The 21,561-nt window shown below is 53.0% G+C and overlaps 1 protein-coding gene across 1 annotated transcript; it reads right to left on the reverse strand.

Annotated features, from left to right (window-relative positions):
- Positions 1-2,743: 2,743 nt before the first annotated feature.
- Positions 2,744-19,251, reverse strand: LOC142027820 (electroneutral sodium bicarbonate exchanger 1-like). Its single transcript, XM_075022021.1, has 25 exons — positions 19,132-19,251; positions 18,482-18,811; positions 17,058-17,139; positions 16,216-16,350; positions 15,612-15,747; positions 15,236-15,396; positions 14,117-14,302; positions 13,920-14,008; positions 13,630-13,787; positions 13,164-13,251; positions 12,512-12,658; positions 12,263-12,354; positions 11,755-11,929; positions 11,485-11,618; positions 10,697-10,942; positions 10,487-10,592; positions 9,391-9,552; positions 8,551-8,664; positions 8,051-8,212; positions 7,182-7,433; positions 6,307-6,375; positions 5,591-5,764; positions 5,354-5,491; positions 4,775-4,872; positions 2,744-4,254 (listed from the first exon to the last, which is right to left on the reverse strand). The coding sequence occupies exons 1-25, from the start codon at positions 19,249-19,251 to the stop codon at positions 4,167-4,169; spliced, it is 3,642 nt and encodes a 1,213-aa protein (XP_074878122.1). The 3' UTR covers positions 2,744-4,166.
- Positions 19,252-21,561: the final 2,310 nt, after the last annotated feature.

Below are 21,561 nucleotides of genomic sequence, written 5' to 3' on the forward strand. Positions count from 1 at the left end.
CCTCCAGATCATGATGAGGGCACAGCAGAGGGGACGGCAGATTGCCACGTAGCGAACATGAGACATCACGGCCAGCAGCACGCACGCTGTAAGTGCAAAGATTAAATAAAGATGGATCTGTGCCCCACACCCAGCAACGGAGAGGGTTCTGCCTTGTCCAAGGAGGCTCCTTAGCATACGGGGACATTGCTGGAGGCGTAGCAGATGTCCGCGATGGAGAGGTGGCAGAGGAAGAAGTACCTGGGGCTGTGGAGGCAGTAGTCCAGGCAGATACGCAGAAAGACAAGTGTGTTTCCCATCCGAGTGGCAGAGCAGAGGGCAGAGAAAAGGCCAAAGAGGCAGCGCTGCAGGGCTGGGGTGCTGCAGAACCCCAGGAAGACGAATTCTGTGACAGTCTTTTCATTCTGCACGCTGTGCTGGAGGTGAGGCAGCACAAACTGCGACCACGGAGATCTGGAAGCGAAGGAGCAAGGAAAAGGAAAGAAAAAGGAGAGTTTTCCTAAGAATGTTGTGTCCTTTACTCTTTACGCTGCAGCTCCCTTCTCCCTGTTTTTCCCTCTGACTCCAGTGAAAGGTGCGTACTACCCTCCCCACGCTGAGCGACGTACATCTGAATTGCAAGCTCCAATCTCCCTGCAAACTTTGAGCAGTTTGACCAATCTCGCACAACTTTGCTGCCTAGCTTGCCCTTGAAGTCTTTCTTTTCCTGGGTTGGTTTTGGTTTTTTTTTGCAGGGGGTGGGGAGGGGCAGGGTGTGGTGTCGCTGTTGGAGAAGATAAGATGATGAAGATTGCAGGTGTCGATTAAGGTGAAGCCAGAACAACTTCAAAGCAGCCGTTTTAAATTAAGTCCATATTAAAAGGAATGCACAGTTGACAGAATAATTCCAGTTTTACCATTAAACCAACCAGCATTTCCAAGCCACTGCTGTGTCCTCTTTACCTTGGTGAAATGCATTCCTATTGAATCCTGCAGTTGCTTGAGCCAACTCCCCTATCCCAGCAGGGAGGCTACTGCAGGTCCAGGAAGGTCAGGCAGAACATCACCTTGGTTCCTGCTGTGCAGCTGCTCGCCGTTACCAGTTTCGCAGGGTGCTGGTCAAGGTCCCTGGGCATCCCCTGGCACTTGTCTCCACGCAGCTCTCTGGTCTCCAAGATCTTCCGCCACTTCCAGGATACTTCCTCCAGCCAGGATCTTCACCTTTTCCTTCCTGGGTCCCCTCCTTCTCTTCAAGATCCCTTCTTCTTTCTGGGAACCCTTCTTTTTGCCACCACCTCTTCTTTCTGGAACCCCACGCCCCCAGTGTTCCCAATCTAAGTTGTCTATGGGAGCAGTACAATGCCTGATCAGCCTCCGAATTAAGGCTTCTCTCTCCTAGCTCGTTATTAACTGTAGGATTCGGGACATGCCACTTTTGCTTATTCCAGGTGTTACCCAAATTTACAACCAGCCCACGCTGGCTGCGTGTAGCGAGAAGCAGGCTTCTGCTTGACAGCTCAGAATCCAGTTTCAGACATTCACATGCACAGACCTTGCCACACACGTGCACCCAGTCACGTCTCGCCTGGTAACCTTCACAGTTTGAGCCAGTTTTTTGTCTACGGCCGGGCTTCAGAGGCAGGGCATGGCCACAGAAGCGCATTCCCCCCGTCAGTCTGTGAGGTGAGCAAGGGAGAGTCAATACTTGTCTGGTGAGCCTCATACCCAGACAAGCTGGGCGATCCCTCTCCTGCGACAGCCCTGGGAAAAGCCACAGCAGGGTGCTCCCTTGCCTCTGCCTAGGTCCCTGGGGTTCCCCTGCCTGCCATTGCTCCTTTGTCCTCCTCTGTGTTTGTGGAGATGAACCTTTAACCACACAACCTAACACCTACAACATCGGGAAAAAGAGAGGCTGCAGAGGGTCCAGCGGGGAAGGTTGCCGATGTCAAATGCTCTTTGTGAGAGGCAGCACACCCAGCTCACCTCCTCGCTCCTGAGCTGCTCTATCGGAAGCACTGCGTGCAGGACGCTCTGTTCAACAGGCTGTGTCTGTATCTGACTGCCTTGTCCTCGCTACAGCACCGTGTGCTGGGGGAATGCCACGGAGAGCAAGGAGGACGCTCTTTCCCCAGGAGCAACGGAGGGTGCTCAGCTGAGTGCTGCTGCAGGGGCCACAGTGGGGCAGGCAGGCAGGGAGGGGAAGGCAGGAACGAGGGAGCTGGGAGTCACCGGCCAGTCTGGGAGATGCCCCCCGAGAGGCTCGAGAACCCTGGAAGCACAGGACGAGCTTAGAGGAGGTTCAACGTGAGGCCCTGTGGTTAACCATCCCCTCCAGATCTGGATCTTCTCTGGTTCCCAAGTTACCGTGCAGTTTAACAGCCTGCTGCAGAGATCCTGACTGGGAGATCACTGTACCTCCAGGAGTTGGGGATCCACCTAACAGTTCACCGGAGCGGGTGCAGGTCTGTGCTGCACTGTACGTACGGCGTGGCCTTCAGGCTGTGTCCCTACACATGGCCCTTGGCCGCAGGATAAACGGAGCTGGTTGACTGTGACAGAGGAGCCTCCAGGCAGCTCCTGCTTGGTACCAGCGATTACGCCACCTGCGCGGCCCTGCCGTTATCTAAAGTGCAGCAAGAAGGCCGCGCGTGAACATCCTTTACGCATAGAGTTGTTTTCTTCTAAGAAAAGTTGTATAACACCGTGAATGACCAAAAGGAGGAACTTCTCCACAGGCAGGATCTGTACAGTGTGCCAAGGGAAAATCCATCTGGGGTCTGCCCAATGCTGCATGAACGCAGGGTCCCCAGCATCTGAAGGGACCTAAGATTTACTTGCTACCGAGATGCCTCTTCTTGCTGCCTGTATGCCTTCTTCCTGGCTACGTTGCCTCCCAAGATCTTGCCCACCCCCAGCCTACTGGGGAGGGGGGGAATGTTAGAGAGACAGCCTTGATGCTGTGCCAGCACTGCTCAGCCATGGCCAAAACACTGCTGTGTTATCAACAGCTTTCTAGCTACCAGTACAGAGCACAGCACTACGAGGGCTGCTATGGGGTAAAAGAACTCCAACTCAGCCAGACCCAATACAGAAGGAAAGTGGAGGAACAACAGAGGGGGCAGCCCAGGGACACAGAGCCCCCCCCAGGTCTCATCTGGCCGCTCCTGTGACCATACGGTGTACTCAAAATCAAATACCTGAAGTGCTCCCTTAGATGCAGTGTACAGCCAGGGGACAAGAAGGTGGCAGTTCTGCATTTTGCAGCTCCCAGGCTGATGGCAGAGCCAAAGCAAAAAAACCAAAACCAAAACCAAACCAAGCAAGAGAGGTAAAACTGAAGCGCAGGGAGCAAATGCTTCTCTTTCACCTTAGGCCAACTGCTCGGACGCTCTCTATGCTGCCCTGCCACAGAGGGCATCCCTCTCGTACCAGTAAGAGACAGAAGAGTGAATTAAAGCCAGGACCCCAAACCAGACCAAAAACCCGGTCGTGATGAAGAAGAAAGTGGAGAATGCATCAAATATAACAGAAAATTATTTTGGACATTCCCAGTTTACATTTGGAAAAAAGAGGAAAAAAAAAAAAGCGGAGGAATTAGGTACTAAAAGAAGAGCACTGAATGATAAAGCAGTAGCAGACCCTCTACCACTACAAACCCACACCCCCACACGCACACGTACGCACACAGACTTAACACCACCAAACTCCCATTGACTGTGACGTTCACCTCAGCTTGCTGGTCTAGAGACACTGAATGCCTGAAGCACACCAAGGATAACTGAAAACATCTGCATGGCTTTAATGGGAATCCTCCAACTGAAACAAAGCGCTTTCTCCCTCTGTCTGCGTTGGCACATCCCCGAGTCACGCTCTCGCTCCTCTCCTTCCAAGTCAAGATTCCTAAACGTGAAAAGCGGGAGTGGGGAAAGGCAAAGGGAAGAGAAAAAGAGGGAGAGCATCATCAGTGGAAGACCTGCCAGCTGCTGCTGATTCAGCCCTGTTTGGGGGACCACCCCAGCAGAGAGGAGCTGGTTTGCATGCCACGGTCCTCACTGCCTGTTCCCAGGGACAGGCTGTTTGCTCAGCCTTGCCGGCCAAAGCGTGGGAAAAGCGTAGGCGTGCACCGTCGCTTGCAGAGGAGCACGGACACGTTCGTGTGCAATCCTTTACCTTTTTCCTCCCTGGATTCAAAGGGTTTCTGTCTTCAAAGTGAGAGCCTTCCATACAGTCGTTTGTGACATTTCATCCAGGATAATAATCTCAGAAGGATCAGTCCTGCAATAAATATTTTACACAGCAATCCGTGATTATGGGAACTGATGCCACCAAGGGCATTAGCATCAGCAAGAGGAACAGCGGAGCCCCGAGAATCAAAGCTGCGCATAAGCATGGGAGGTTTTGCTGGATGAGGAGTTTTGGGAGGCAAGCTGGGGAGCTGCAGAGCAACAGCTCTGTGCAAAGGCTCTTGCTGGGGTTTAGCCCTGGTCCGGGTTCCTAAGCCACTGCTGGTACAGATCACGCCTGCAACTCCTCATGTGTAAGTATGAGGAACTCCAGCTACCGTAAAGGCGCTGATGATGCAAGGTTTGGGGGTCAAACGCGAGTGCTGCAGCCACTCTGCTTGGGGTCAGAGCCCTGCGATCACCTCCTGCAGCCCTGCCCCCGAATTTGATTTTCCCACCAAGCTGCCTGCTGGTTTCTGTGGGATGCCCCACAAAGAGGCAAGTGGAGAAAACTCTGCCAAACCCCTTCAAGCTAATCTTGCCGGGGGTCCTGGCGCTTGGTGGGGCTTTACCTGTCACTGCCTTGCTTTGGGATATCCATGTCACTGGTCTTCCCCACGTTCAGCTGAACTGAACTTGCAGCAGCAGCAGCTTCCATCGCCCTCCTGGACTCCTGAGGTAAAAAAGGGACAAATCACGTTCTCTGTCTTTGGTCAAAGTGGAGATAAGCTGAATGCCCAGCACAAAGTTAGCAGTCTGCCCTCCCCTTCTGCCCCTTGGCAGCTATAGGTATTAGTGCAGCAGGGTAGAAACCGTTCACTCCAAAGGTTTTGGGGCAGGGGGATTGGGTGTTCAAAACACGATTATGAGCAAATCTTGCCAGCAGCAGCAGCAGCACCTTCTAATAACAATCATCGTAATGATAATGACCTTTGTGAAAAACGACTCGTTTTAAAAATTACACCTGTATTCAAGCGTTCAGCTCACTGCTACTTGAGGAAACAAAGGTTACAACGTGGGATCCAGGCTATTGGGATCTATTTCGATTGAGTGCTGATCTTCCCCCAACGTTTCCAGACAAGCTGTAAGAGAAACAGGCAACCTCACAGCCCGACGGAGATGTCCAGCCCCGAGGACCCAGCAAGCCTTACCTCTTCTTCTTCTCTGGCTTCATTTCTGGCATCGTCCAACTTCTTCTTCCTTTCTGGCATAAGGTCATCCAGAAAGCTGAGCTCGCGCTTTGAGAAGCAGAAATCCATCGCTTTCCGGACAAAGACGAGAGCCAAAACCTTCACGAATAAGAGGGAAGATGCGGTGAGCTCAGAGACGATGCCACCTCTCACTCCAACGCTGCAAACACCCCGCTGCTGAGCGGCGGCAGCTCTTACCATCATGGGAAAGATGATGGCGGCACGGGACACCTTGATGGTCCAGAGCAGGACGAGGCAGGTCAGCTGGATCACCGTGAACAAATGCACCTTTTGCAAGGGCACGTGCCGCAGGTAGATGAAATCCGGCTGGTGTTTCGCTGGCATCCAAAACAGCTTCAAGCGATCAAAGAACTGCAAAATAAAAGGGAAAGGTTGCCGCCTTGGGACTGCGGCAAGTTTCTGGCCCTCTCGAGACGTGGAGGCGGTTTGCAGCATCTCGCTTGCCGTCAGAAATCCTGGATCCCACCGCGTTCCTCCTGGGAGCAGCACCCATTTTCCCTTCGCTCCATCTATCAACCGGCTTGCCCCTGAGAGCTGCCCACCAAACGGCAACTATTCCGTGCCGTTCCATTATTAGCATTTCTCGGCCCACTGAATCCCCCAGCGAGGATTTCCACCAGTGGCAGAAACTGCCTTCCCTTTGCACTGAATTCCCCCGCTTTCACGTAACCAAACACTGACCTGCCCTAAACCCTGAAACAGAGAGCGCTGAACTTGCCTGGTCCTCCCAGCCCTATATACCTCCTGTGCCTCCACCAATCTTTTTCTTACACAAAAGAGTTTCATTGCTTGCTCTGCAAGAAGTTTTTCCCATGCCACTGCTTTTTTCCCTGCTGCTACGGAGACAAAATACCAGGGAGACGACATGCTGCACGCTGTAAAAGAGTCCGTACCTGAATTCCTCTGAGCGACGACACACCCATGTAGAGAAAGACGCCATAGAGCACAGGCATTGGTATAAACTGGGGGGGAAAAGAGAAAAAAAAAAAAGAATGCAATCGTTTCTTTCTCCGTATTGCATTTTCAGTATTACCACCCTCTTCCACAGGCACTGCCTAAAATTGCTTGAAGCCTTCCAGCTTCCATTCAGGCTTACAGATGGGTCAGGTTTTAACCATTAAAGATTTTGTGCGCACGAGTGAGCTAAGGCTCTGCTTTAGGCTGAACTTTGGAGTTACCTCTCCTCAGAATACTCCTATTTTCCAGAAAGGTTGGAGGAAAATAGGCGATTTCACCCGTGCTACCCTATGCCGCATTCTGTGGCGGTAGAAAAACACTTCTGCCTAATCTTGGGGCAACAGGCAAAGGCCACAGGCCTCCTTTTAGCCTAGAGACGAGATTACTTTGTGGGAGGAACGTGCAAGGAAGCCCACGGGGATGACCTCAGTGTGTTTAGCTCCTGGGAACAGCTGCTCCGGGGCATTTGGGGAGCAAATTGCAGCCCGTAAAGGGCTGCCTGTTTGAAAGAGAGCAGACGTGCTGGTCTGAATATGCTCAGCTGTAACCCATAAACATGGGCGGGCCTGAAAGACACCCGAAAATTCAAGCAGTTGCGTTGCTCGCTTGCCTCGAGCACACCAAACGGGGGCCCGAAGGGCTGCAAAGCCTAACCGAGGCTGGTTCCCACCGTGGGTCAAGCCCCAAGGGTTGGGATCACCCCCTCCTCCTCCGCTCCACAACTAACTACTCAGGCCTGCAGAGAGGGGACTGTTTTTCTGTAACCTCCAACAAGCTCGCGGTTGTCGGGTGGTTTGCATTTTCCTCTCACCTTTAACACGGAAGTGAAGAAGACGGAGCAGCCCATGAGCCCAAAGATCAGCAAGCCAGTGACTCTCTGCTCTCGTATCCCCAGAAACTTGGGTTGTTCTCCTGGAGCTGAGCAGTCAGACTCTACTTTGAGGCTATTCACGTGGGTGATGGACAGGACGGTCGCAGCCACAAACCAGGGCAGCCCCATCACCGAGCACACCCCCAGCATCACGGCCACCACGAAAAGGTCCAGGTGGTACCCGCATCCTTTCTGCAGGCAGGAAAACAAGAAACAGAGCATCCCATAGCACAAGAGCAAGGATAACGTCGCAAGTCAGACTCAAACCCTGCTCGAGCACAGGTCAACTTCTTCAGAATTTAAAACAAGAAATGGAAACAAGTAAGGGTGTACGCAGGCTTTGCACAAGCACCTGGCATGAAAATCTGGCAGGAGTTCAGACACAAGGGATATGGGGAGCTTGTGCGATACATACTTCTCCAAAAAAACCCACCCACAACCCAAAACCACCAAACCGTTTTTTTCACTCACAAAGAAAATTCTACCACTTGCGAGGAAGGTGTGACTCTGAGTTATCCCTGGCAGCGCATCAAAACAATGCATTCCCCGCACCTGCTGCTGCTGCCGTTTCAAAACAAAAACGCGCTTCCATATTGCTCCAAGATTAATTTGCTCCTCCAAAAGGTTGCTCATCTGAACTGCCCTGTCACTTGCTCCCTGCATCATCGTTAATCCAGGAGAGCATCCTGCCACGCAGCCTGACCTTGTCCCAAACCAATGCCTTCAGAAAGCATCGGCAATAAGAGCTTCTCCCCAGACCTGCAGCCCAGAAGGGGCTGGGGCCGGGGTCATCTCTCGCAGGCCCTTACCTTCAGCTTGTGCTCCTTCCTGTTCACAATAACGGCACTGATCTGCTGGTCCATGAATATCAAGATGGTGCAGAGCAGAGCTGGGACGAGCGCAGCCAACACCGTCCACCAAGGGTTGGGTCCTATGGGGTTGATGAACCACCCGCGGTCGTCTCTGGTAGGCTGCAACAAAGCCCACACATCAGCATCGTCTCCCAGGCCAGGCACTCCACTGGCTTTCCTTTTCCCCTCCCTCCCTGTGTCAGAGCACCTCCCAGCCCTGGCTTCATGTCCCCCTCTCCCGTGGGCTTCAGCAGTGCCAGTCTCCTCTTTGCAAGCACCTCTAGGTACTTCTCCTGTAGGTATCTAGTTTTGGGGCCATCTTCTCGTTGCCAGGAGGAAGCAAGGCACTTGGAGGTGGAAGAGGAGATGGTCACACCACCAGCATCTCCTCCAGACTCAGCCCTGCCCTGCCCCGGCATCACCTTGTGGCACCCCCACGTGCCAAAACACCCCATTACCTTGAACGTGTGGGGGACCTGGAGCTTTGGCGATGGGATCCCAACCACAAAGTCAAGGAGCACCATGATGGCGATGGTGAGGAAAACAGCAAAGTCGCTCACCGTGGACCGTACCTGGGGCGAGAAACCAGAGGTGAAAGGGGCATGGCAAACAGGGCCGTAACGTGAGATGCAAGAGTTGCGGACATCCACAACATTCAGGCTGGTTAACCAAATCCCACCACCCCTCTGAGCACATGCAGCCTGATCCCTTGCTTAGATACTGTTGCTGTGTTTGTCCCCGTGAGATCTGGCGTCAGATAATAAAAAAAGCTTAATTAGGCGGACAAGGGTTGGTTTAAGTCAAAACCTAAAAATAATAATAATAATATTAAAAATAAGAAAAGAGATGTCTGCCACTACAGCTACACTCACAGCTACAACGGCAACAAGGCACTGAGGCATCCTTTAGTCCTCAAAAGGAACCTCCTCATTCGAATCTACTTTCCGCTCGAGCACATAATGCGCAGAAGGTAGGAAAAAAACCCACAACCCCAACCCCCAAAACTTTGGGAAACCTGACTTCCTACTACCTGAGGAGAGGGAAAAAAAAAAAAATTAAAAAAAATCAAACCCCAAAAATCTTCAATCTGGGGCAGATCGCGAGGCAGGTGGGAAATGCTACGATGATTTTGCACTCACGGAAATGAGTGCGGGACATCCAAGCTCTTGGAGAGCTTGGCCTGCAAGGCCAACGTTTCCCAGCTTGACCATGGCGGGGCTAATACTGCTTAGTGCTCCAGGAAAGCCATTTTGGGAAACGAGTGTGGAGATGGACGCTGGCCACCATCTTCTACTTACTCTGGTTGGAAAGTAGCGGCTGGTTTTAAACTTCTTCAAGAAGCTTGACAGGGCAAAGGTGGCGAAGAAGAGGATGCAGCACCAGAGGAACACATCAGGCGTGTAGGGGCCGTCGCGTCCACAGGCAGGTCCTTGAAACTCCCCACGCAAATGCCGACATTCCTGGAGAAACAGAGCGTCAGGACACAAAGGCAGTGCACGTGCGGCAGGGAAACCTCGCGTAGCTAGGGGGTTTTGAGGATCTTGGTCCAAGATCCACGACCCTCTAACTGCTCCTGCCAATGGAGATTTATATGTAATGAGCAGCAGCAGCTGAACAAGTGACACATCGAACTATAGAGCGGAGAAACGAGATGTGAGGGGACACCATACCACGCACCCTCGGCACATCCTCTGCCTGCCATTCGAGCAATCGTGGCTAAAGAAGACACCAGAGGGGAAGGAAACACTGGAAACTCTTGGGGAGAGAGAGAGAGGGAAGAGGGAAGGAGGGCTAAAGACAACCATGGTAGGAAAGGAGGAGAAGAGACAAATCGTCCCTTCCCAGGGGAGGGCTCGCAGAACCTGGCCAAGAGGGGATGAAGGCCACCATAAGAGCCTGCTGCCCTAGGCCCGGGCTCTGCTTCCAGCCACAACAGCCTGAGAGGCTGCTCAGACATGCAAATTTATGCATGTACCTACAGACAGCACTGAACGAGAAAGCAAGGCCCAGAGTTACTAGGAACCCATTAAGGAGGCCAATTACTACCTTTCAAGCATGAACTTAAGTCCTACCTACAACTTCTACAATAATCAAACCACCCACTACTTAACCTTCCTCCCAGTCAGAAATACTGTCCGGCAACAGGCTTGAGGGGGACACTTGCTACCTACCCACAACGCTGGGGACCAGGTAGACTGGGACAAGGTGGACTCTCCTCCCGAGGACCAAGCGGTTTTAACAAACCACACGCTAGATTTAAGCAAGGACTTTTCCGAGCAGCACTAGCACAGTTTGAAGCCCATCATTCCCTGAAGGGCTCTGACTTTTGCACCATGCAAATGCCCCTGGACCCCGTGGCCGCGGCGCGAGGAAGCAGTGGCTCGGGGCACTTACGGTCACCGTGAGGTTTTCCCAGGCGATGCCAGACACGTTGATCCCGTTGCTCGCCCAGAAACGCAGCGTTTCGTTGCTGGGATGGGTCGGTGCCTCACACTTACAGCTGGGAGGAGAGAAGCCAAGACAGGGGTAAGGGAAAGGCGATGGAGGTGCAGCCCGCAGATCCTGCCAAGGGGCAGCAGCTTTCTCAGGGGGAAAAAAACCCACTAGTAGCTGGTGAGGAAGTCCAGCTTGCTGTGCATGTGCACAGGGTAGGTGTCTCGCAGGTGACTCAGCTTCTCCAGAGCCTCGTAGATGAAGATGATGCAGATGAGGGAGGCAAAGGCTTCTTCCGTGAAGCGGGTGACGTAGCACACCAAACAGCTGGCATCGGTGGCCACCAGCACTATGCACAAGAAGGCGGTCCACAGCCCAATGCACGCCCGCAGAGACAGATAGGAGAGCGTGTACTCCCTGGGAAAGCAAAATGAAACAAAGGCTGCAAAGGCCAGCAAGAGGCCCTGAGACATGCCTGCCTTTGGGGAAAACAGGGAGCAATTCTGGAGCGTGTCAAGGCTGCGGATGGGAAATGCAGTTTCCAGGTACTACTACAGAGAGCCTCGGGGCTGTGGTGCAGGGTGTAGACCCACAGGAGGAGAGGCCAATTATTTAGTTACCACTGTTGAACAAGGATCTTGTGTTAACACCTTGGAGGCTGCTTGAGGTCAGGTCCCTCTTGGGCCAGGTGGTGTTCTCCCACATCACCCTGATGCCCTGACACTGAAACCAGCTGGGTTTGCACCCAGTCACCTGCTGCCAGCAAGCTGGGGCTTAATGATAAACCTTATGGCAATAAGGGTGGTTTATCTCCCATCAAAGCCATAGCAACAAAAGGACTGTCACTAAAATCTAGCAACTACCCCTAAGAAACAGAAAAGCAAAGCAAAGCATCTTTTCTCCATCACTGCCCCCTTCTGAAGGCTCTCGCAGCACCCAGCTGCGGCAGCCAGCCTTACTTGCAGAATTTGTAGAGGATCTTCTCAAACACGAGGACGGGTCCGGTGCTGCCGAGGATGGTGAGAGGTTGGCCGGCAAAGAGGCAATACACCACGCCGGCCATGGACGCGCCCAGCAGCGACTCCATGGCACTCTGTCCAGGGAAGAGAGGCAGCCGTGAGTAAATAAATCGTTAGGGAGAAACAAAAACCAAAGCCGATTCACTGCAGCGAGGACTTTGGCCTGACTTTTATCCTCCCCCATGCCCCCCAACAGAGAGAGGTGCTCACTATCTGGCCATTGGTCGCCTCCCCCAGCAGTCCCCCAAAGGTGACGACAGGGGACATGCAGGCACAGTAGAGGAAGAGGAAGGACGCCAGGCACTGCAGGCTCAGACCATCCCGGAAGTCGCTCCAGAACCACGGGGCTTTCCGCTTCACGTCCAGGGTCAAACCTCCAAAGAGCCTGCAGGAAGGAAAAAGAAGAGAGTCTGTTCTCTTGGAGGAACACGGGGACTTTGCTTTGCTGCAGAAGGGCAATCAGAAGCACGGAGTCACTTTCGTGGCTAAAAAGAAGCACTCTCCTTCCTCCCAAATCAAGGAAACCTGCGTGCAATGGTGATGGCTGGGGCTGAGCCCAGCTGCCCAGATCTCCCCCCTGCCCAGCTCAGGGGACCAAGCTGGCAATGCGGAGCCCCTTCGTTGAACCAGCTAACCCCAAAGACCTGCTAGAAGGGAGGGTGCATGCTCAGATTTGAGAAGCAAACAGAAAAAAAACCCAAACTATTAAAGCTCCCACCTTCCCGTCCGCTGCAGTTCAGGGCCACTGTGTTTCTCCAGCATGCTGTGAGAAGCACTGTCGTCAAGAGCTCCTGGCATCTTCCTTTTTTCCTGTTAAAATGGAAGTAAGATAAAGCTATGGACTTGTAACCGCTGGCTTGTTTTGCTTCTGGTCTGGCTCTGTGACTGTGTCAGAGTGGGACCTTGTGAATTTGGGCCCCTGAACAGCATCCCCAGCCGTCCCGCCCATCCCCCTCGCGCCTCCCACCTGCGAAGGGATGTTTTTCGGGGGCTCGATTCGGATCGATGGATCCCACTCTCCTGGCGGCAAGACCGTGACCTGATCCAGAAACTCGTCGATGCCAGCCACGAGGTCAGCCCCGTTCTTGGCTTTATAGGCAACGTCACGGAAAACCTGCCAAGAGAAGACAACCTGGTGAGAGGACAACCCAGCTCGGAGGTCCTAACCAGTGCAATAAGCTCTTGGCTAAACGCAAGGCTTTTTCCCCAAAATTTCCTGCTGGAAAGGGCAGGAAATACTCCCCCAAAAGGAAAAATCTGTGCGTCAGGGCATTTGTAATCATCTCCCCCATGAGGCCCCCGTCCCCCATGGCACACCATACCCTTCTGCTTAAAGAGCAAGAGAAGTTTGACTGGCCCTGGCAATGCCACCACTGGGGACAGCGTGCTGGGGACCCCGGCAAGAAGGATGAGGTGCAGGATGCACCCCGGGTGGGATTTCAGCCTCCAGGATGTGGGGTGATGCAAATCTGCGTGTTCGCTTCGGGGTGAGAAAGAGGGCTGGGCTATTTGGAGAGCTGCGGGCAGCTGGGACAGCAAATCCTCTTCCTCACTACTTCAGAGACAGGGAGAGCTGAAGAAAGGCAAAAATGACCCGGAGCTATCTCATCTTGTCGCACCTCATCTGTCATGATAGTGGCCATGGACCTGCCGATCTCATGGTACTGATGGGCTTTTCCTTCTGGTCCAAGCAAAACAAACAGGAACCTGGGCAAGAAAAACAAAATGAGAGAGAGAAGAAGGTGTCCTTGCTCCAAGAGCACCCAGGGAAAGCCCTGGCAGCTCCCAGCCCGGAGCGTGGCTCAAGACGGGACACGTAGGCTCAGCGACGCCACGATGAATTTGAAATTCTTCAAAACCGACGGCAAATTTCATTTGGGGGCCAACTTTCATTACAATTGGCCGATGGGTTTAAAAGCTACAGCAGGGAATGGAGAAACGAAGGCGAGGAGATGTGGGTGGGGGAAACGTGCTTGCTCCCCCTCCCACTCGCCTTGTTCCCTTGGGACACCAAACTGATGCCTGCAACTCGATCTTTGGTTGGGTGTCTTTTTTACGGAAAAAATTTGCGCTTCTCATTCGCACCTTGTTGGGATGGGAACTTCCGTCATGCCCGAGAGGAGGACAGCCGGGCTCAGGCGGACAAATGCCACGATGGGCTGGTGAAGGAAATCCAGCTCTCCTACAAGCACGTTGGATGCTTCAGCCCCGGTGGGAATTTTCTTCATGAAGTGCAGCTCCGCCTGGGCACGACAAGCGATTTTCAGGCAATTACCCCAAAAGCAAAGCCCACAGCGCTCTGCAGCACACTCTCCAGCCAAGTTTGCAAGAGCAAATCTGGCCCTAAAGGCGTGAGAAAGCTACGAGTGTCTCACCTTGCTTAAATCCGTTGCTCTGCTCTCAGGGTTCACCCCATCTTTAGCTTCTGCAGCGGTGGGAGAAGGACAAGAGGTGATTGTTTGGGCTGGTAGGAAAAAGAAAGACACTCAGAAAGATGGACGAGGAGCAACTGGGACGCTTCTCCTTTGCCCGGACAAGTCTAATGGGGCCACAGCCCTGCAGAAAGCCTCACCTGGCTTGTAGAGGAGGTGCAGGTCTGACTGCCTCTTGCTCACATCAGCAAACGAGCAGACAGCGGGCAGAAGGTTGGTTGTCTTCTCGTTCTGATGGTGGTGCTTCCTCAGAAGGACTTCTCGAACTTGCGCCCGCACGTGCTCGTCAAACTCCGTGGACTGTTCTTGCTGGGCCAGGATCGTATCTGAGGATGGCAAAGGGAAACAAAGCCATCAGAGCAGAAACCCCAACAAGTCCCGACCCCCAAAGCCCCCAGGGAAGGCTGTGCCACACAGGCTGCACCCTAATGCCGGCTCAGCCTTGCATAGCAAGGCCTTTTAATAATGTTCAGCCTTTGCAGCCAAAACGAGAATTTTCTTCTGCTAAGAAACATGGCATCCAAGTGCTTATTCATCATTCCGCTAAGATAAATATTTCCCATTCTAAATGACGCAATTTTCTTGCCCGACCTGGCCTTTCTGACTCTACACGTTCACCCAAATTATAAGCGATCTATAGCACAGACGTTCCCAGAGCTTCCCGTGCTGATCGAGTGCAATTTGCCGAGCCCAGGGAGAAACGTGCTAAGAATGGCTCCGACTTCTCCAGCCCTTGAAAGGGCTGAATGGAGACCTGCCGCCAGTCAAAGATAACTTCTCCAAAGCGGCTTTTGCAATTAACTTCAAGTATCTTCCCCACAGAAATACACTGCTTGGTCATCGCCAGATAAACTCTGCCTTAAAACTCTTACATGCTGGATCTTAAGGCAAAAGCAAAAAAAAGAATGCGAGGAAACAGCTTGTAAGAAATAGTTCCTTTAAGGAGGTTCAGCTCTTACGCAGACTCTGTATTTCTAAGAGCAGCCTGCTAAGCCCTGACACACGCTCCTTTTTGGCTGCAGAATATTCTCTAGTGGCTTCTCAACCCCACAAACTGCTTTCAAAAGGACCCCGCATTGGAATAAAAAAACGGTGCGACTGTTGCATGCCCAGTCTACATCCAAAAACAGCTCATGAGAAAAACACAGTGGCACTTCTGGAAAAGGACGTGCCATTGGGGCAGGGTTTGATTTGGGAGTGAAGAGCACCGTGGCGAGCTGAGCTCGGCCGTTCCCGGAGGGATGCAGCGCCCATGGTACCTGCAATCTCTTCGATGCTGTTGGCACAAATGTCCAGCAGCACCGACCCGTTGCTGATGCAGCTCCTCAGCTCGGAGAGGCTGTGCAAGGACAGCGTGCCAACGTAGGGCTTGCTCCAGCGCTCGCCGCCATCTTCCACGTCCTCCTCAAACTTCAGCCACCTGCGGACATCGGGTGCGATCAGCCCCATTGCAAGAAAACAGCCCCAGCTCTGCAACCCCTTTGACAGAGCCACGGGGTGGCAAGAGGAGAAGGCTCCTCGTGCCGCCACCTGCAGCTGCAAAAGCTTCGCATCCTGGAGAGGAGAAAGCAGAGCCCACGGGCGCTGCCGGTGCAGGGACTCCTCTCCCACCGCAGCCAAGCAGCAGGGATTTACCTTGCCGTTTCCTTCCACTCGCCATCTCGGCCCTCTTTTACACAGATCTCATCCAGCTCGGAGAACAAGTGGTGAGAGAGGTGCTGCTCGTCCTCCTTGCTCCTGAGAATGAACTGCACCCGCTGGGACGGGGAGCCTGGGGGCAGAAGGCAAAGACCCATCCCGTTACTGCGCCTGAACACAGCTCGTCACGCTCACGTGCAAAGTGGCCATCAGCACCAGTGCAGCCATAAACACTGGGCTGGCCCCTCTCCTCTGCATCTGTCTGGGCTTGCACAGAGCCGTGGAGAAGGAGAAGCATCTAGTCCACCTCTGCATGATGATGGGCTGCTTTCCTTCCCCACATTGCCATTTTTAAAGCCAGGATCCCTCTAAGGAAGACGAGCCTAAACCCATTATGCATTTAACTGCATTAAAAAAAACACAAACAAAAAAAAACAACAAAAAAAAAGAAAACTTGGGAAAAAGAGGGTGTTGCTCAATACGGCCACTTTCCCTCGGAAGAACAGCAACTCACTCAAACTAGCCACGGGGACCTGCTTGCAGAAGGCCCCAGCGCCCACGTTGCCCCCAGGAGTTTAGCGAATGCCGCGGTGGGACTTACAGTGGTAGCCCTGCTCCATCGGGGCAGAGTCCTTCTCCCGTTCCCCTTCCCGATGCTTCTGGCTGTGGCGGCGGTGATGCCGGTGGCTCTGCCTAACCAGTGGCATCCGCGCGCCCACGTACAGGGTCCGGTGGCCTGCGAAAAAGCAGCGGTTTTTGCAGCACTCTCGGCATTGCGGCAATGGTTGAGGTGGCCGGTGCCTTGCTAAGCCACGGTTATATATCCCAGGAGCAACGCCAGCTTCCCTGAATGTTATTTTCACTGGACCTCCTTTTTTCCAAGCCTATTTTACTCGAGCTTTGCAACAACACAGCAACAACAAGTGTTGGCTCTGGGTCATCTAAAAGTGCCCCCAAAGTATTGGACCTCTTCTCAAATTCCAGCTTCGGCTGGACAACACTCAGACTTGCTCATTAAGCAGCAACACAAGCTAATTATTTTCAAAATCTCTGTATGGCACGAGGCGACAAGAGACGATCAAATCAGTCCCATCGTAATGAACTCCAGAACAAAAAAAGAAAATCACAGCCCCGCGTCTGCAGCCCTGAAATGATTCTCCTGACCTCTCCAAGCCAGGAGCAGCCTCTGCGAGAAAAAAAGCCGTGAATTATCGAGCCCTGTGGCTACAACTCACACCGTGGCCTCCCGGGGGGCTTTTTCCCTCCGTTTAAAAAGCCGTAATAGTAAAAAACGTGACAATAACTGTGCTGCTTCATTGAGAAGCGCGGCACGTTTTGCTGCACATGATGTGACACCCAACAAGGCACACAGGAGAGACTTTGTGCAATGGGAAAACGCGCTGGGCTGGTGGCTCCTCTACCAGGATCTCAGCAGAGACTCACCTTCCAACTCCTCCTCCTCATAGCGAACACTGACAGTGTTGCTCCTTCTTCCCCGGTCAATCACTGCCTCCTCGTCATGTCTCTGTTTAGCAACGACAAGAAGGGAAAAGTTGGGGTTGGGGGTGGAGAGCTCCCTTACGTCCTCCCAGCCATCACCCACCCCTGCGTCCACGCGAGTCCACGAGCCATCACGCCTCTACGTGCCGCCTCCTCCTCCTTCAGGCACAGCCCTAAAACCACGGACTTGTAGGAGGTTTTCCTTCCCATACGCAAATAAAACAGCCCATAACATCACCTCTACTGTATACCACGAGAGTCTGGACGTCTTTAATACAGCAGGAGAGGGATGAGTGTTTCAGACCAAAAAAACCCACCTCCTGCTTTGTTCTTGAGGTTCCTGTCTAAAAAAGTGATTTCCAAACTGGAAAAAAACCAACCCCAACCCACAAAACTGCACTTTTGAGCCCCGGCCGTGCTACCTGTAACTCTTCCAGAAGTGTCATTTTGTAACCCCCGTTTGGGTTCATCCTCACGTCAGTCACTGGGTTTCGGGGACAACTGAACCTCCAGGTCAGTCAGGGGGCCCGATTCCCCAGGGACTGATGGAGTAGCCCTCACGGGAGGAGCTAAGTGGCACCCAGTGTGCACCAACTCCAGAGACACAATAGGGACCATTGTGAAATCACAAGCTATGATGCGGATCCAGGCAGCTACTTAAAGCCATGCACCCCTAGAGCCTTCCCGCTTGGAAAACTTAGTGCCTGGGGAGAAGCCAGCTCTGCTTTGAGCAAAAACTCTCCAGAACAGAGAAACTTCCTGCATGAGAGGTGTCAGGCTCAAAAGTGTGCAGAAGGAAAACCCTTCACAGGCTCGTTCACCCTCCTGAGAAGCAAAGCCCACTAGCAGCATCATGTTTTCTCTCTTTTTCTTTCTAACAGTAGAGCTGAAGCTCTAGCATCCTGAGGATAACAGGAGGCACAAATACGGTAGGGAAAAAGAATATCTTATTGGATCAATGGGTAGATTCAGAAAAAAACCCTGCTACACAGTAGTTTATCCTGGCTGCTAGCTAGAACCGAGAAGACTGTTTTTTCCACCTGGGTCAACAGTTCCGGTGAAACATACTACCCGCCTGGGACAGCTGCATCTGAGGAACAAGAATTAGTTATCTGCAATACAAGGAATAACAATGAGTCATTTAGTGCCATGATATTCATCAGGCTGCACAGAGAAACAAGAGACAAATGCATTTGAATAACCATGTCTTGTGTTACGTTTTAACCACTTAACATTCCGTGAGAAATACCCCAAGAGCTCAAGAAGAAAGAGCAGCAAGGCAGGAGACAGGTGAAAGCCTAGAGCGCCAGCTAGACGGAATGAAAGACCCTCTTCCTTCTCTGAAGCTTCAGCAAGGCTTCCTTCACCTGCTTGTTCCTCCGACTGTAAATGACGGGCTTCAAACTGGGGCTGACGAGAGTGTAGAAAAGGGAAAGAACTGTCTCCCTCCCAGAGGACTTACCGCTCCCGGGCCCCGCGTACAGGAAGATGGCGTTTCCATAAAAGACACCCACCACGGTCGGGTGAGAGCCACATGTGGACAAGGTTTCGTGCCATCCTGGCACAGAGCGGATGCGCAGATCGGTGGCCGGGATGTCCAGGGAGGAAATCAGGATTAAGGCTAAAGGGAAGAGGAAGAAGCACACACAAACAGCAAAGATCAGGACTTTATTGGCAGGAGCGGCAGTGCAGGCCAGCTTTAAGACAGCAAGAATTTCACAGGAGAAGTGGACAGCCTCGCAGGGGCCACAGAAAGGCAGGTGTAAAGCCAGAGAGGCTTGCAGTGTACCAAATACGAACGCCAAAGCCCACAAAACTGTGGCAAGGGTGAGGCGCAGCCTCCAGATCATGATGAGGGCACAGCAGAGGGGACGGCAGATTGCCACGTAGCGAACATGAGACATCACGGCCAGCAGCACGCACGCTGTAAGTGCAAAGATTAAATAAAGATGGATCTGTGCCCCACACCCAGCAACGGAGAGGGTTCTGCCTTGTCCAAGGAGGCTCCTTAGCATACGGGGACATTGCTGGAGGCGTAGCAGATGTCCGCGATGGAGAGGTGGCAGAGGAAGAAGTACCTGGGGCTGTGGAGGCAGTAGTCCAGGCAGATACGCAGAAAGACAAGTGTGTTTCCCATCCGAGTGGCAGAGCAGAGGGCAGAGAAAAGGCCAAAGAGGCAGCGCTGCAGGGCTGGGGTGCTGCAGAACCCCAGGAAGACGAATTCTGTGACAGTCTTTTCATTCTGCACGCTGTGCTGGAGGTGAGGCAGCACAAACTGCGACCACGGAGATCTGGAAGCGAAGGAGCAAGGAAAAGGAAAGAAAAAGGAGAGTTTTCCTAAGAATGTTGTGTCCTTTACTCTTTACGCTGCAGCTCCCTTCTCCCTGTTTTTCCCTCTGACTCCAGTGAAAGGTGCGTACTACCCTCCCCACGCTGAGCGACGTACATCTGAATTGCAAGCTCCAATCTCCCTGCAAACTTTGAGCAGTTTGACCAATCTCGCACAACTTTGCTGCCTAGCTTGCCCTTGAAGTCCTTCTTTTCCTGGGTTGGTTTTGGTTTTTTTTTGCAGGGGGTGGGGAGGGGCAGGGTGTGGTGTCGCTGTTGGAGAAGATAAGATGATGAAGATTGCAGGTGTCGATTAAGGTGAAGCCAGAACAACTTCAAAGCAGCCGTTTTAAATTAAGTCCATATTAAAAGGAATGCACAGTTGACAGAATAATTCCAGTTTTACCATTAAACCAACCAGCATTTCCAAGCCACTGCTGTGTCCTCTTTACCTTGGTGAAATGCATTCCTATTGAATCCTGCAGTTGCTTGAGCCAACTCCCCTATCCCAGCAGGGAGGCTACTGCAGGTCCAGGAAGGTCAGGCAGAACATCACCTTGGTTCCTGCTGTGCAGCTGCTCGCCGTTACCAGTTTCGCAGGGTGCTGGTCAAGGTCCCTGGGCATCCCCTGGCACTTGTCTCCACGCAGCTCTCTGGTCTCCAAGATCTTCCGCCACTTCCAGGATACTTCCTCCAGCCAGGATCTTCACCTTTTCCTTCCTGGGTCCCCTCCTTCTCTTCAAGATCCCTTCTTCTTTCTGGGAACCCTTCTTTTTGCCACCACCTCTTCTTTCTGGAACCCCACGCCCCCAGTGTTCCCAATCTAAGTTGTCTATGGGAGCAGTACAATGCCTGATCAGCCTCCGAATTAAGGCTTCTCTCTCCTAGCTCGTTATTAACTGTAGGATTCGGGACATGCCACTTTTGCTTATTCCAGGTGTTACCCAAATTTACAACCAGCCCACGCTGGCTGCGTGTAGCGAGAAGCAGGCTTCTGCTTGACAGCTCAGAATCCAGTTTCAGACATTCACATGCACAGACCTTGCCACACACGTGCACCCAGTCACGTCTCGCCTGGTAACCTTCACAGTTTGAGCCAGTTTTTTGTCTACGGCCGGGCTTCAGAGGCAGGGCATGGCCACAGAAGCGCATTCCCCCCGTCAGTCTGTGAGGTGAGCAAGGGAGAGTCAATACTTGTCTGGTGAGCCTCATACCTAGACAAGCTGGGCGATCCCTCTCCTGCGACAGCCCTGGGAAAAGCCACAGCAGGGTGCTCCCTTGCCTCTGCCTAGGTCCCTGGGGTTCCCCTGCCTGCCATTGCTCCTTTGTCCTCCTCTGTGTTTGTGGAGATGAACCTTTAACCACACAACCTAACACCTACAACATCGGGAAAAAGAGAGGCTGCAGAGGGTCCAGCGGGGAAGGTTGCCGATGTCAAATGCTCTTTGTGAGAGGCAGCACACCCAGCTCACCTCCTCGCTCCTGAGCTGCTCTATCGGAAGCACTGCGTGCAGGACGCTCTGTTCAACAGGCTGTGTCTGTATCTGACTGCCTTGTCCTCGCTACAGCACCGTGTGCTGGGGGAATGCCACGGAGAGCAAGGAGGACGCTCTTTCCCCAGGAGCAACGGAGGGTGCTCAGCTGAGTGCTGCTGCAGGGGCCACAGTGGGGCAGGCAGGCAGGGAGGGGAAGGCAGGAACGAGGGAGCTGGGAGTCACCGGCCAGTCTGGGAGATGCCCCCCGAGAGGCTCGAGAACCCTGGAAGCACAGGACGAGCTTAGAGGAGGTTCAACGTGAGGCCCTGTGGTTAACCATCCCCTCCAGATCTGGATCTTCTCTGGTTCCCAAGTTACCGTGCAGTTTAACAGCCTGCTGCAGAGATCCTGACTGGGAGATCACTGTACCTCCAGGAGTTGGGGATCCACCTAACAGTTCACCGGAGCGGGTGCAGGTCTGTGCTGCACTGTACGTACGGCGTGGCCTTCAGGCTGTGTCCCTACACATGGCCCTTGGCCGCAGGATAAACGGAGCTGGTTGACTGTGACAGAGGAGCCTCCAGGCAGCTCCTGCTTGGTACCAGCGATTACGCCACCTGCGCGGCCCTGCCGTTATCTAAAGT

This window comes from Buteo buteo, unplaced genomic scaffold (assembly GCF_964188355.1).
Source record: "Buteo buteo unplaced genomic scaffold, bButBut1.hap1.1 HAP1_SCAFFOLD_59, whole genome shotgun sequence".
Lineage (NCBI taxonomy): Eukaryota > Metazoa > Chordata > Aves > Accipitriformes > Accipitridae > Buteo > Buteo buteo.